At 45.4% G+C, this 13,830-nt stretch overlaps 1 protein-coding gene across 3 annotated transcripts in view; it reads left to right on the forward strand.

The window, feature by feature from the left end:
• Positions 1-1,932: 1,932 nt before the first annotated feature.
• nup133 (nucleoporin 133) overlaps positions 1,933-13,830 on the forward strand; it is a 67,558-nt gene continuing 55,660 nt past the window's right edge. For all 3 annotated transcript variants that reach the window (XM_078405719.1, XM_078405718.1, XM_078405720.1), the window contains exons 1-4: positions 1,933-2,203; positions 3,920-4,038; positions 5,587-5,690; positions 10,857-10,955. In XM_078405719.1, the coding sequence (XP_078261845.1) occupies positions 2,022-2,203; positions 3,920-4,038; positions 5,587-5,690; positions 10,857-10,955 (504 nt within the window). In that variant the 5' untranslated portion in view covers positions 1,933-2,021. The remainder of the gene's footprint in view (positions 2,204-3,919; positions 4,039-5,586; positions 5,691-10,856; positions 10,956-13,830) is intronic.

The raw sequence follows: 13,830 nt of genomic DNA on the forward strand, positions 1-13,830 counted from the left end.
CTATCAATCAGTATCCCGTTCCTGCCCATGCTAGTCTCGAGAGCTTTATGCCTGTGTTCTCTAGAGCATATGCCTGTGCTAGTCTCTAGAGATTGCAGTTCTGTTACTATCAAAGATAATAGACCGGAGCAAGATGAACCACTCCTTCAAAATCACGTATACTGAAGTGTAGCACGCAAAGGCGCAGAACGTCCGTCTCACTATGGCACTGGAGGAGGCCCACGACAGAAAGGTCAGCGTGGGAGGGGGAGTTGAAGTGCTCAGCCACCAGGAGATCTGGTTGGTTAAGGCGGACTGAGCGAAGGTGTTGAGCGAAACGATCGCCGAGCCTGCGTTTGGTCTCGTCGATGTAGGGACGTTGACATCTGGAACAGCGGATACAATAGATGAGGTTGGAGGAGGTGCAGGTGAACTTCTGTCTCACCTGGACTGTTTGGGTCCTTGGATGGAGTTGAGGGGGGAGGTAAAGGGACAGGTGTTGCATCTCCTGCGGTTGCAGGGGAAAGTGCCTGGGGAGGGGGTGGTTTGGGTAGGAAGGGACGAGTGGACCAGGGAGTTATGGAGGGAATGGTCTCTGCGGAACGCAGAACGGGGAGGAGATGGGAAGATGTGGCCAGTAGTGGGATCCCGTTGGAGGTGACGGAAATGTTGGAGGATGATTTGTTGGATACGCTGGCTGATGGAAGGCGAGGACAAGGGGGGATTCTGTCCTTGTTACGAATGGGGGGAGGGGGAGCAAGAGCAGAGCTGCTGGATCTAGAGGAGGCCCTAGTGAGTGCCTCATCTATAATGGAGAGGGGAAGCCCCGTTTCCTGAAGAATGAAGACATCTCTGATGCCCTTGCGTGAAACACCTCATCCTGGGCGCAGATGCGGCGTAGACGGAGGAATTGGGAGTAGGGGATAGATTTTTTTGCAGGAGACAGGGTGGGAAAAAGTGTAGTCCAGATAGCTGTGGGAGTAACCTCAGAGTGGGTTTATAGTAGATGTCAGTCACTAGTCTGCCTCCTGTGATGGGGATGGTGAGATCCATAATAATATATTATTATTATTATATCTAAGAGCAGGATGGACATTTTAAAGATCACGAAGTTTAAAGATCATGAAGCAGCAACTCTTCAAGAAATAGTCATAAATGTCAACTATCAACTTATCCAAGAAGTTGAACAAAAATAATTGTTTGCATTTACACACGAAGAAATCGCAGAGCTATGAACACTGACCTGTCCAGCACACAGAATCTGCCTACCACACTGGCGCTGAAATGTACCCATGGAGAGACAGCAGAGGAACAAGGTGGACCACGCCGTTGAAATCGCGGGTGTTGAAGTGTCGTCCCCAAAGGAGCCATTTTAGTAAGCAGACCCCGCTCTCAATCTGCCTCTCACAGCGTCGTCAGTGTTGTACTAAAATGGCGCCAAGACATACTCCGGTGTTTAAGGTCGAGTGGTCTATCTTGCTCCTCTAGTATCTGTTTGTACCTGTGCAGGAAAATAACTGCAAATGCTGGAGTAACTCAACGGGTCGGTTAGCGTCTGGGGAGAGGGGACGGGCGACGCTTCACGCAGTGCAGCAGTGGGTCGGGCGCCGTCTGGGGAGAGGGGACGGGCGACGCTTCACGCAGTGCAGCAGTGGGTCGGGCGCCGGTTCACGGAGCGCTGGGGTGGGGTGGGTCGGCGGGACGGGCGACGCCTCGGGCCCACTCCCTGCCTCAGAGTTTGCGCCAATCAGGGGGAGCTTATTGATGTGGACCAGCGGCCAATGCGCGGCCGCTCGTGACGCGGGAACAGCGCGGGACGGGGAGAGAGAGAGAGAGAGAGAGAGAGACAGGGAGTGTGCGCGTGTGGGGGCGCACACACAGTGTGGGGGAGAGGAAGAGCGGGGGACGGTGCGGGTACAGAGAGGGACGGGCATAGGGGAAGGGAGAGCGGGGGAGAGTGAGAGAGAGAGTGCGAGAGTGCGGGGACAGAGGGGGAGTGAGTGAGTGAGAGAGAGCGGAGACGGCCTGAGGTCGGGGCCGCCATGTTCTCACCGCGGGCCCCCGTAGGCAGCAGCAGGCGACCCCCGGGCGGTTGCCACGGATCCCCGCGGACCCCCGGCGGCGGCGGCGGCGGCGGCGGCTTCACGGTGCCGGGCCGGCGGAGCGTGTCAGCGGGCGGGGCCGGCATCTTATCCCCGGCCTGGCGCTCCACGTTGTGCAGCCGGTGAGTCGCGGCGTCACGCCGTGTCTTTCTGCAACGTCCAGCTTTACATGAGCCGAGGCTTCAGTGCCTTGTACATTTATATTTCAACATGCACTATGCAGTTCTGATTATCTAATGTTGAATAAATTAAGCTGCTTTGGCCTTTTGAAACTGAAGGCAAAGTTTCTGTCACTGATGCGGACCACAAGAATCTTCCGCCTATTCCACCACTGGATTAGACATCAATTCCTTCCTCAAATCCATTTTCCTGCCCAATCCTCACATTCCGTTTCCAAAAGTACCTTGAATTTCATTCATTGCAGTGCACACGTAACTCTCTAAAGTGGTCAGATGGCCATAAGGAATGGGAGTAGAATTAGGCCATTCGGCCCATCAGGTCTACTCAACCTTTCAATTATGGCTGATCTATCTCACCCTCCTAACCCCATTCTCCTACCTTCTACCCATAACCTCTGACACCCGTACTATTCAAGATTCTATCTATCTCTGCCGTAAAAATATCCACTGACGGCCTCCACTGCGTTCTATGGCAAATAATTCCACAGATTCACTACCCTCTGACTAAAGAAATCTAAAGATTTACAACCTCTGGAGAGATTCTTTTCCTCAGTTCAGTCTTAAATGGGTGACAACACCAACCTCTGATCTAAACTTCAGCTAATGTGCCATCCACCTTGTTAGCCCCTCTCCATTAGACAATAGACAATAGGTGCAGGAGTAGGCCATTCAGCCCTTCGAGCCAGCACCGCCATTCAATGCGATTATGGCTGATCACTCTCATTCAGTACCCCGTTCCTGCCTTCTCCCCATATCCCCTCACTCCGCTATCCTTATTGTGTGAGCTTGATGAACACAAGCCAATCTGGGTGGTAGGCAAGCATAGCAGTATGCTCGGATCAGGACCAAGCTGAATTTTGAAAGATTGCCACAGTACAAAAAGGAGCAATTCGGCACATTACATCTGCAAGAACTCTCCATTGGAGTAATTCTCTTGTTTCACCGTGCATCCCTTTCTCTGCAACTTTGCGAGATTTTCTCCATATATTTATCCAATCATCCCTTGAAAGCCGCAACAAAACCTACTTCCATTTCATCTATGGCAGCATGCTTTAGATTCCAGCCACATGTTGCCTAAACCTTTTTCCTTGTGTTCTCTTCCCCTTCGTATTATTGCTGTGACCGTTGGTCCTTAACCTCTCCATTAGAGGGAACAATCTCCTACGATCCACTCTGTCCAGATTGCTCATTTTTATACACTTTATCATCTCCAACGTAACTACAGTCCTCATCTCAGCAGCCATTATTGTAAATCATATCTGGACCCTTTCTCACGCCTTTCCATCCTCCCGATAAAATGGTAATAAAACAAGCTACTTTGATTGAACCGCAGCAGTGCTTTGTAATGATTCAGCACAGCTTGTCTGCTTTTATGCTCTGCTGATAATCTGCAGATATGGTAAAAACAGAATAAGTATTTGTGTACTCTTTGCTGTTTTGTCATTCACCATTGTAATCCATTCTGTAACTCAATCACTGGGTCCCACTTTTATCTTTTGTCCTGTGTTCCATTTTACATCGGCATACAAATTCTTGGAATCTTTTCTTTAAACGCCTGTAAAGTTGAATGTATTTTTCCACCCAGGACCTTTCACGTTAGCTTTGAGATTTAAATGTAATCATTATTGTAAGTTTTTACTGTAATTATTTTTCTCGTAGTTCTACACCAATCAGAGGAGCACAATATCAAACAGTTGCCGAGACCCTCAACTACGAAATACGAAGCTTTGGATCGTCTCTTCCTGTGAAGGTTATGGAGGCGATAACTCTAGCTGAAGGTAAATTTTTTCATGACCAAGAAACTGAATAGTGTATAAATTATCATCTCTATGCTCTGTCATTCACAGGTTTAGAACTTTTTCTTTGTCAAGCAGTTTCTTTCCAAAGTGTCTTATTATTTTGTCAAAGCATTGTTCTCCTGACCCAACCTTAAAGCAAAATGAAAACAGTTGATTATCTTGCCATACAAATAAAGTTGTAACTATAAAAAACCTTCATTTTTGTTAATCCTGCATGGAAAAAATATTGCTGTTGTGTCTGGAAACCTCTAGCCGGGAGGGGCCTTTTGCTTAACAAGATATTGCATTCCAAAGAAACATGTTACAGAAAATTGTGTTATAATGACAATTATGTCAATGAGGGTTCGGGGCTAGAGAGTTTTAGACTTGCAATAACAGTTATTTTTCCCACAGATTTTCAAAAAATGAAGGTCTATTCAATAGCAATAAGTTCATTTTTGTGACTGCAAACTGAAAATACAAAAGATTGTACGTTATTATTTAATAGAGTATTAATTTAGTTTATTATTGTAATGTGTACAGTGAAAAGCTTTTTGTTGCATACTTTCCAGTAAAATAAAAACTATACATTATTACAATCAAGCCATCCACAGTGTATAGATAAATAAAGATTTAAAAGAGTGGAGCAATTGTAATGTATGATAGCAGTTCTCCTTCTGGGACCAGCATGCGAAGAATTGCCTGGTTCTGGCGGCATCTCAGTCTGTTGCACGTGTGCATTGGTTGTCCATTTCATGGGCCACCCGTGGTTAAAGTTAAGAGACAACAATGCTTCCTCGCTGCAGGGAATGGAACCATAGAAATGGGTTTTGTTGAACGCTATACTGTTTAAATCCAAGACAGTTTTTTTTTTTGCTTGTCAATTTCCACAGTATCTTCTAAATGGTTTGTTGCTGATGAAATCAGCACAGTTTAAGAATAAGGGGTAGGCCATTTAGAACGGAGATGAGGAAAAACTTTTTCAGTCAGAGTTGTAAATCTGTGGAATTCTCTGACACAGAAGGCAGTGGAGGCCAATTCTCTGAATGCATTCAAGAGAGAGCTAGATAGAGCTCTTAAGGATAGCGGAGTCAGGGGGTATGGGGAGAAGGCAGGAACGGGGTACTGATTGAGAATGATCAGCCATGATCACATTGAATCGTGGTGCTGGCTCGAAGGGCTGAATGGCCTCTTCCTGCACCTATTGTCTATAAATCGTGTTGTAACTGATTTGACTTGCGACATACAACTAGTGTTCTTGAATTTATTATTCGCGGTGTATCCACCTCGTGTAGTGGAAACACGTGTTATCGCTGAGCTACCTGTATCTTGCCTCAAGTTTAAAAATTCCAAGGCATTTCTTGCTAAATCTGATAGAAAGCTGAGGAGGTGCGCAATGGCTGGCTTAAAGTGCTGGAGTATTTTTAATGGGGCATGTTGGTTATGTGAGAGGAATATTAATCTTAATTATTTCAATGAATGTGCTTGTAATAATCTATTGTAAGTGGAATTGAAATTCTGTTGTTAATTGATTACTTTTCCTTTCAGTCGATGAGCCATTAAGTGTTAAAATTAGTGAAAATGGATGGGCATGGCTTGTCTGTGGTGAAAAGCTAATTGTCTGGAAGATTGGCCAGATGTCTGTTGCTAAGGTAACAAACGCTATTAACTGTTGCCAACTGGTTTAGAATTTAGTTTGTCTTGAATATAAAACAGAGAGTTTGCAACTGAGATATGATTTGGTGTGTGAGAACTCTGTTGTGCTTGGCCATTGCAATGTAGGATGCAGGTTTTTGGCCGGGGATCTCCATCTGCATTCCACATCTCCAGCCTCATGCAGCTCTCCAAAGCCGGGTGAGCTCTGGTGATATGTTATGCCATCACCTCACTCAGCTTCTGCTTGAATTGAATAAACTGACCACCCTTGTGTTAGCTTATGAAACACAGGTGTTTAGGAGTAAAGAGGTCCTTCTGCAGTTGTACAGGGCCTTGCTGAGACCACATCTGGAGTATTGTGTGCAGTTTTGGTCTCCTAATTTGAGGAAGGACATCCTTGCTATTGAGGGAGTGCAACGTAGGTTCATGAGGTTAATCCCTGGTATGGCGGGACTGTCATATGATGAAAGATTGGAAAGATTGGGCTTGTATTCACTGGAATTTAGAATGATGAGAGGGGATGTTATGGCAACGTATATAATTATAAATGGACTGGACAAGCTAGATACAGGAAATATGTTCCCAATGTTGGCGGAGTCCAGAACCAGGGGCCACAGTCTATGAATAAAGGGGAGACCATTTAAAACTGAGACGAGAAAAAACCTTTTCACCCGGAGAGTTGTGAATTTGTGGAATTCTCTGCCACAGAGGGCAGTGGAGGCCAATTCACTGGATACATTTAAAAGAGAGTTAGATAGAGCTCGAGGGGCTAGCGGAATCGAGGAGTATGGGGAGAAGGCAGGCACGGGTTACTGATTGTGGATGATCAGCCATGATCACAATGAAAGTTGCCCCTCGTGTTCCTATTTAATTTCCCCCCCCTCGCCTTAATTCTATGTCCAAGACTGAAGAAGGGTCTTGACCCAGAACATCACCCATTCCTTTTCTCCCAAGATGCTGCCTGACCCGCTGAGTTACTCCAGCATTGTGTCTACCTTCGATTTAAACCAGCATCTGCAGCTTTTTTCCTACTCCTATTAGAAACATAGAAAATAGGTGCAGGAGTAGGCCATTCGGCCCTTCGAGCCTGCACCGCCATTCAATATGATCATGGCTGATCATCCAGCTCAGTAACCTGTACCTGCCTTCTCTCCATACCCCCTGATCCCTTTAGCCACAAGGGCCACATCTAACTCCCTCTTAAATATAGCCAATGAACTGGCCTCAACTGCCTTCTGTGGCAGAGAATTCCACAGACTCACCACTTTCTGTGTGAAGAAATGTTTTCTCATCTCGGTCCTAAAAGACTTCCCCCTTATCCTTAAACTGTGACCCCTGGTTCTGGACACCCCCAACATCGGGAACAATCTTCCCGCATCTAGCCTCTCTAACCCCTTAAGAATTTTATATGTTTCTATAAGATCCCCCCTCAGTCTTCTAAATTCCAGCGAGTACAAGCCTAGTCTATCCAGTCTTTCTTCATATGAAAGTCCGGCCATCCCAGGGATCAATCTGGTGAACCTTCTCTGTACTCCCTCTAAGGCAAGAACGTCTTTCCTCAGATTAGGAGACCAAAACTACACACAATACTCCAGGTGCGGTCTCACCAATGCCCTGTACAACTGCAGTAGAACCTCCCTGCTCCTAAACTCAAATCCTCTTGCTATGAATGCCAACATACCATTTGCTTTCTTCACTGCCTGCTGCACCTGCACGCTTGCTTTCAATGACTGGTGCACCATGACACCCAGGTCACGTTGCATCTCCCCTTCTCCTAATCGGTCACCATTCAGGTAATACTCTGCTTTCCTGTTCTTGCCGCCAAAGTGGATAACCTCACATTTATCCACATTATATTGCATCTGCCATGCATTTGCCCACTCGCCTAATCTATCCAAGTCACTCTGCAGCCTCCTAGCATCCTCCTCGCAGCTTACACTGCCACCCAGCTTCGTGTCATCCGCAAACTTAGAGATGTTGCATTCAATTCCCTCGTCCAAATCATTAATATACACTGTAAATAACTGGGGTCCCAGCACTGAGCCTTGCGGTACCCCACTAGTCACTGCCTGCCATTCCGAAAAGGACCCGTTTATTCCTACTCTTTGCTTCCTGTCCGCCAACCAATTTTCTATCCACCTCAACACTGAACCCTCAATACCGTGTGCTTTAAGTTTGTACACCAATCTCCTATGTGGGACCTTTTCGAAGGCCTTCTGAAAGTCCAGATACAACACATCGACTGGTTCTCCCTTATCCACTCTATACATCCTCGAAAAATTTATAAGATTCGTCAGACATGATTTGCCTTTTGTACTCCAGAATCTAAAGAGTTTTGAAAAATTATCACTAATGCATCCACTATTTCTGAGGCTACTTCCTTAAGCACTCTGGGATGCAGCCTATCTGGCCCTGGGGATTTATCTGCCTTTAATCCTTTTAATTTACCTAACACCACTTCCCGACTAACCTGGATTTCCCTCAGTTCCTCCATCTCATTAGACCCCCCGGTCCCCCGCTATATCCGGCAGACTATTTATGTCTTCCTTAGTGAAGACAGAACCAAAGTATTTGTTCAATTGGTCTGCCATCTCCTTGTTCCCTATGATCAATTCACCTGTTTCCGAATGCAAGGGACCTACATTTGTCTTAACTAATCTTTTTCTCTTCACATATCTATAAAAGCTTTTGCAGTCAGTTTTTATGTTCCTGGCCAGTTTTCCCTCATAATCTATTCTCCCTTTCCTAATTAAGCCCTTTGTCCTCCTCTGCTGGACTCTGAATTTCTCCCAGTCCTCTGGTATGCTACTTTTTCTGGCTAATCTGTATGCTTCATCTTTTGTTTTAATACTATCCTTGATTTCCCTTGTTAGCCACGGATGCACTACCTTTCCTGGTTTGTTCTTTTGCCAAACTGGGATGAACACTTGCTGTAGTTCATCCATGCGACCTTTAAATGCCTTCCATTGCATGTCCACCGTCAACCCTTTCTTGGACAATTCACGCCTCATACCCTCAAAGTTACCTTTCTTTAAGTTCAGAACACTTGTTTCTGTATTGACTTTGTCACTCTCCATCCTAATGAAGAACTCCACCATATTATGATCACTCTAGCCCAAGGGGCCTCGCACAACAAGACTGCTAACTAACCCTTCCTCAATGCTCAATACCCAGTCTAGAATGGCCTGCTCTCTCGTTGGTTCCTCGACATGTTGGTTTAGAAAACCATCTCGCAAACATTCCAAGAAATCCTCTTCCTCAGCACCCCTGCCAGTTTGGTTCACCCAATCTATATGTAGATTGAAGTCACCCATTATAACTGCTGCACCTTTGGTGCATGCATTTCTAATTTCCTGCTTGATGCCATCCCCAACCTCACTACTGCTGTTAGGTGGCCTGTACACAACTCCCACTAGCGTTTTCTGCCCCTTAGTGTTTCGCAGCTCTACCCATATCGATTCCACATGCTCCGAGCTAATGTCCTTCCTTTCCATTGCATTAATCTCCTCTCTAACCAGCAACGCTACCCCACCTCCTTTTCCTTTCTGTCTATCCCGCCTGAATATAGAATATCCCTGGATGTTGATCTCCCAGCCTTGGTCACCCTGGAGCCATGTCTCCGTAATCCCAACTATATCATAATCATTAATAACTATCTCCACATTTAATTCATCCACCTTATTCCGAATGCTCCTTGCATTGAGACACAAAGCCTTCAGGCTTGTTTTTATAACACTCTTGCCCCTTATATAATTATGTTGCAAAGTGGTCCTTTTTGATTTTTGCCCTGGATTTGTCTGCCTGCCACTTTTACTTTTCACCTTGCTACCTATTGTTTCTACCCTCACTTTATACCCCTCTGTCTCTCTGCTCTTGTTCCCATCCTCCCCGACAGCACTAGCAAACAATCCCCCAAGGACATTGGTTCCATTCCAGCCCAGGTGCAGACCGTCCTGTTTGTACTGGTCCCACCTCCCCCAGAACTGGTTCCAATGTCCTAGAAATTTGAATCCCTCCCCCTTGCACCATTTTTCAAACCACGTATTCATCTGTAATATCCTCCTATTTCTACTCTGACTAGCACGTGGCACTGGTAGTAACCCAGAGATTATTACCTTTGAGGTCCTACTTTTAAGTTTATCTCCTAGCTCCCTAAATTCACCTTGTAGGACCTCATCCCGTTTTGTACCTATATCGTTGGTGCCAATGTGCACCACGACAACTGGCTGTTCACCCTCCCCCTCCAGAATGTTCTGCAGCCGCTCTGAGACATCCCTGACCCTTGCACCAGGGAGGCAACATACCATCCTGGAGTCTCGTTTCCGACCGCAGAAACGCCTATCTATTCCCCTTACAATTGAATCCCCTATCACTATAGCCCTTCCACTCTTTTTCCTCCCCTCCTTTGCCGCAGAGCCACCCACGGTGCCATGAACTTGGCTGCTGCTGCCTTCCCCTGATGAGCCATCTCCCCCAACAGTATCCAAAATGGTATATCTGTTTAGGAGGGAGGTGACCGCAGGGGACTCCTACACTACCTTCTTTATACTACGCTGGCTAGTGGCCACCCTTTCCCTTTTTGTCTGCTTAACCTTTACCTATGGTGTGGCCAACTCACTAAACGTGCTATTCACGATTAATTTTATGTCCTCTGGTTCTTGCTTGCCCTATTCTGGGTAAAAGACTGAACTTAACCTGTTTTTTCCTCTCATGATTGAACACTGAATTGAATATTTTATTGTCATATATGACAAGTCACAGTGAAATTCTTTGCTTGCATACCCAAGGTCATACAGCTCTATAAAATCACCCCTTGTCCTCCTGTGCTCCTAGTAATAAAGTTTTTATTACTTGAATGGCAACATTCTCATAAATCATCTCTGCACACTTTCGAGCTTGAACATAATTTGTCTTTTATTTCAAGCAAATTATTGTACAAAGAAGGTGAGGAAAATTGGTGGGACAACCCAAGCATACATTGCTAAAAAGATGAAAAGTTAAAATTAATGTTAAATTGTAGTTGACAATGTCTGTACATTTGAGTTCAACTTAATCCTTGCGTTGCTTTAAAAATATCTGATGTCTAAAATAAATCTTAGTGTACCAAATAGATATAATTTGCACATTTCTGGATTTTAACTAGACTTGTGGTTCTCTGACAGCTGTCTGTATGTAAAGAATTCCACTTGCCACCTTGTGACCTGCCTTACGTTGCAGACCTGGTGGCTTTATCACATCCAAATGAACACAGTTCCTCACAGGTGAGTACCATTGTGCTCTGGCAGCAACAGCTGAAGACTTGATTCTGAACAGTTGGCATTGTTTGAGGAGTAGAGCACATAATCTGCTACTTGATGAAAGCCTAAAACATTCAGCATACCAATAAATCATTCTAATTATCTGCTTAATTAATTTTATAGTCCATTTGTGTGTCAGCATTCTAAAACAATATTCTACCTTTTGCTATGTCTCTCAATTTTCCTCCGCTCAGAACCAAATTGTCCCACTACAGGGAATGCCTTTTTATTCAGCTACTCAAACCAGGATGAGTTCAGCACAGTACATGAAGGGTTTTGCCAGTGCCTTGGCTTGGTTAATCTCTTTAGGTGAGAGTTAGATTTAGCTCTGAGGGCTAATGGAATCAAGGGATATGGGGAGAAAGCAGGAACGGGGTACTAATTTTGGATGACCAGGGACAGAGCGGGGACAGAGAGGGACGGGCATAGGGGAAGGGAGAGCGGGGGAGAGAGAGAGAGCGCGGCCACGGGGTAGAGAGAGACCGAGAGAGAGAGAGCGCGGGGAGGGGAGGGACAGAGGGGGAGTGAGTGAGGGAGCGCGGAGACGGCCTGAGGTCGGGGTCGGGGCCGCCATGTTCTCACCGCGGGCCGATACCTAGTCTGCCGTATTGCAGTGTCTTGAATGGATCCATTCGCAGTCTAAAAAGTGAACAGAGAAATTATGTAGAATGAAATTCAGGTTCACAGTGCAAAACATGGACACTCAGCTACTATGTGGAGCTCGGGCAGCCTTCTAGACCATCTCCTGTCCAGCTGCTCTGACTATTCATTTCTTTTTTTGCATATTAACCAAGTTTCCTTTCAAAAATAACAGTGCCATGTATCCAATTTGCTTCCAATGGCAGAGTGTCCTACGATCTCCTTGGATAGAAGGAATAATGAGCTAAGGGTCATGAAGGAAGGGATTGGCAGAGTTGTAAAAACAGTGTAGTTAATTCAGGGGTTTTGTTTGACATTCTGGGATAGATTTCTGCCCAGCTCTGTTCTATTTAATACACAAGCTTTCCTACATTTCCTATAAGCCTCTTTTTTCAAACAGAGGGTGCCAGAAGAGGCAGTTGAGACAGGTACAACAATATTTGAAAGCCACTTGGACAGGTACATGGATAGGAATGATTTGGAAGGATGTGGGCTAAACGCAGGCAAATGGTACAAACAGATCGTCATGGCCGAATTGAGCCGAAGGGCCTGTATTTGGTCTGTACAACTACAACTTTAGGAAAAACTGTGAAAAGCAGGAACAGAGTAAATAAAACTTGAATTATTTTGATAAATGAACAGTCTAAGATTAGGTAGGGCTTAGGGAATGTTTCCATTTTCTTCTCTCTCTAGTTCTGCTTTAGTAGTAGGGTTGTCATAAGTAATAGGCGCAGAATTAGGTTATTCGGCCCATAAAGTCTACTCCACCATTCAATCATGGCTGATCTATCTCTCCCTCCTAACCCCATTCTCCTGCCTTCTCCCCATAACCTTGACACCTGTACTAATCAAGAATCTATCTATCTCTGCCTTAAAAATATCCATTGACGGCCTTCACAGCCCTCTCTGGCAAAGAATCCCACAGATTCACCATCTTTTGACTAAAGAAATTCCTTCTCATCTTCCTAAATGAACGTCCTTTAATTCTGAGGCTATGACCTCTAGTGCCAGACTCTCCCACTAGTGGAAACATCCTCTCCATATCCACTATCCAGGCCTTTCACTGTTCAGTAAATTTCAATGAGGTACCCCCTCATTCTTCTAAACTCCAGTGAGTACAGGCCCAGTGCCATCAAAGCTCATCATAAGTTAACCCACTCATTCTTGAAAACCTCCTCTGGACCCTCTCCAGAGCCAGCACATCTTTCCTCAGATAAGTTGCTGTCTTTTTGATCATGTTTAGTTTAGTTCAGAGATGCAGCATGGAAACAGGCCCTTCATCCCACCAAGTCCACTCCAGCCATCGATCATCCATCCACACTAGTTCTATGTTATCCCACTTTCTCATCCACTCCCTATATACTGGAGGCAATTTGCAGAGGGCCAATAAGTCCGTTATAAGAAATCAGGTTGTGGAGTACTTAAAAGTTCATGATAAAATCGGCCGAAGTCAGCATGGTTTGTGAAGCGGAGGTCTTGCCTGACAAATCTGCTGGAATTCTTTGAAGAAGTAAATAGCAGGACAGACAAAGGAGAGTCAGTGGATGTTGTTTGCCTGGATTTTCAAAAAGCCAATGATAAGGTACCACATGTGAGGCTGCTAAGGAAGATGAGATCCTTATCTCATGGTATCAAACGGCAGATACTGGTATGGATAGCAGGTTGTCTGGATGGCAGAGTGGCAATAAAGGGGGCTATCTCTAGCTGGCTGCCAGTGACTAGCGGAGTTCCGCAGGGGTCAGTGCTGGGGTCGCTACTCTTCACATTGTATATTAATGATTTGGATAAGGGGATTCAAGGCTTTATGGCCAAGTTTGCGGATGATATAAAAATAGGTGGAGGGGCAGGTAGTATAGAGAAAGCAAGGACTCTTCAGAAGGACTTGGGACAGGTTGGGAGAGTGGCAGATGAAGTACAGCGTGCAAAGTGTGGAGTCCTGCATTTTGGTAGTAGGAATAAAGACATAGACTATTTTCTAAATGGGGAGAGAATCCAGAAATCAGAGGTGCAAAAGAACTTGGGAGTGCTGGTGCAGGATTCCCAAAAAGTTAATCTGCAAGTTCAATTGGTAAAGAAAGCAAAGTCAAAGCTAGCTTTTATCTCGAGGGCTAGAATACAAAAACAGGGATGTAATGCTGAGGCTCTAAAGGCGCTGGTAAGGCCGTATTTGAAGGATTGTAAGCAATTTTGGGCGCCATAT

Source organism: Rhinoraja longicauda, chromosome 9 (assembly GCF_053455715.1).
Source record: "Rhinoraja longicauda isolate Sanriku21f chromosome 9, sRhiLon1.1, whole genome shotgun sequence".
Taxonomy (NCBI): domain Eukaryota; kingdom Metazoa; phylum Chordata; class Chondrichthyes; order Rajiformes; family Arhynchobatidae; genus Rhinoraja; species Rhinoraja longicauda.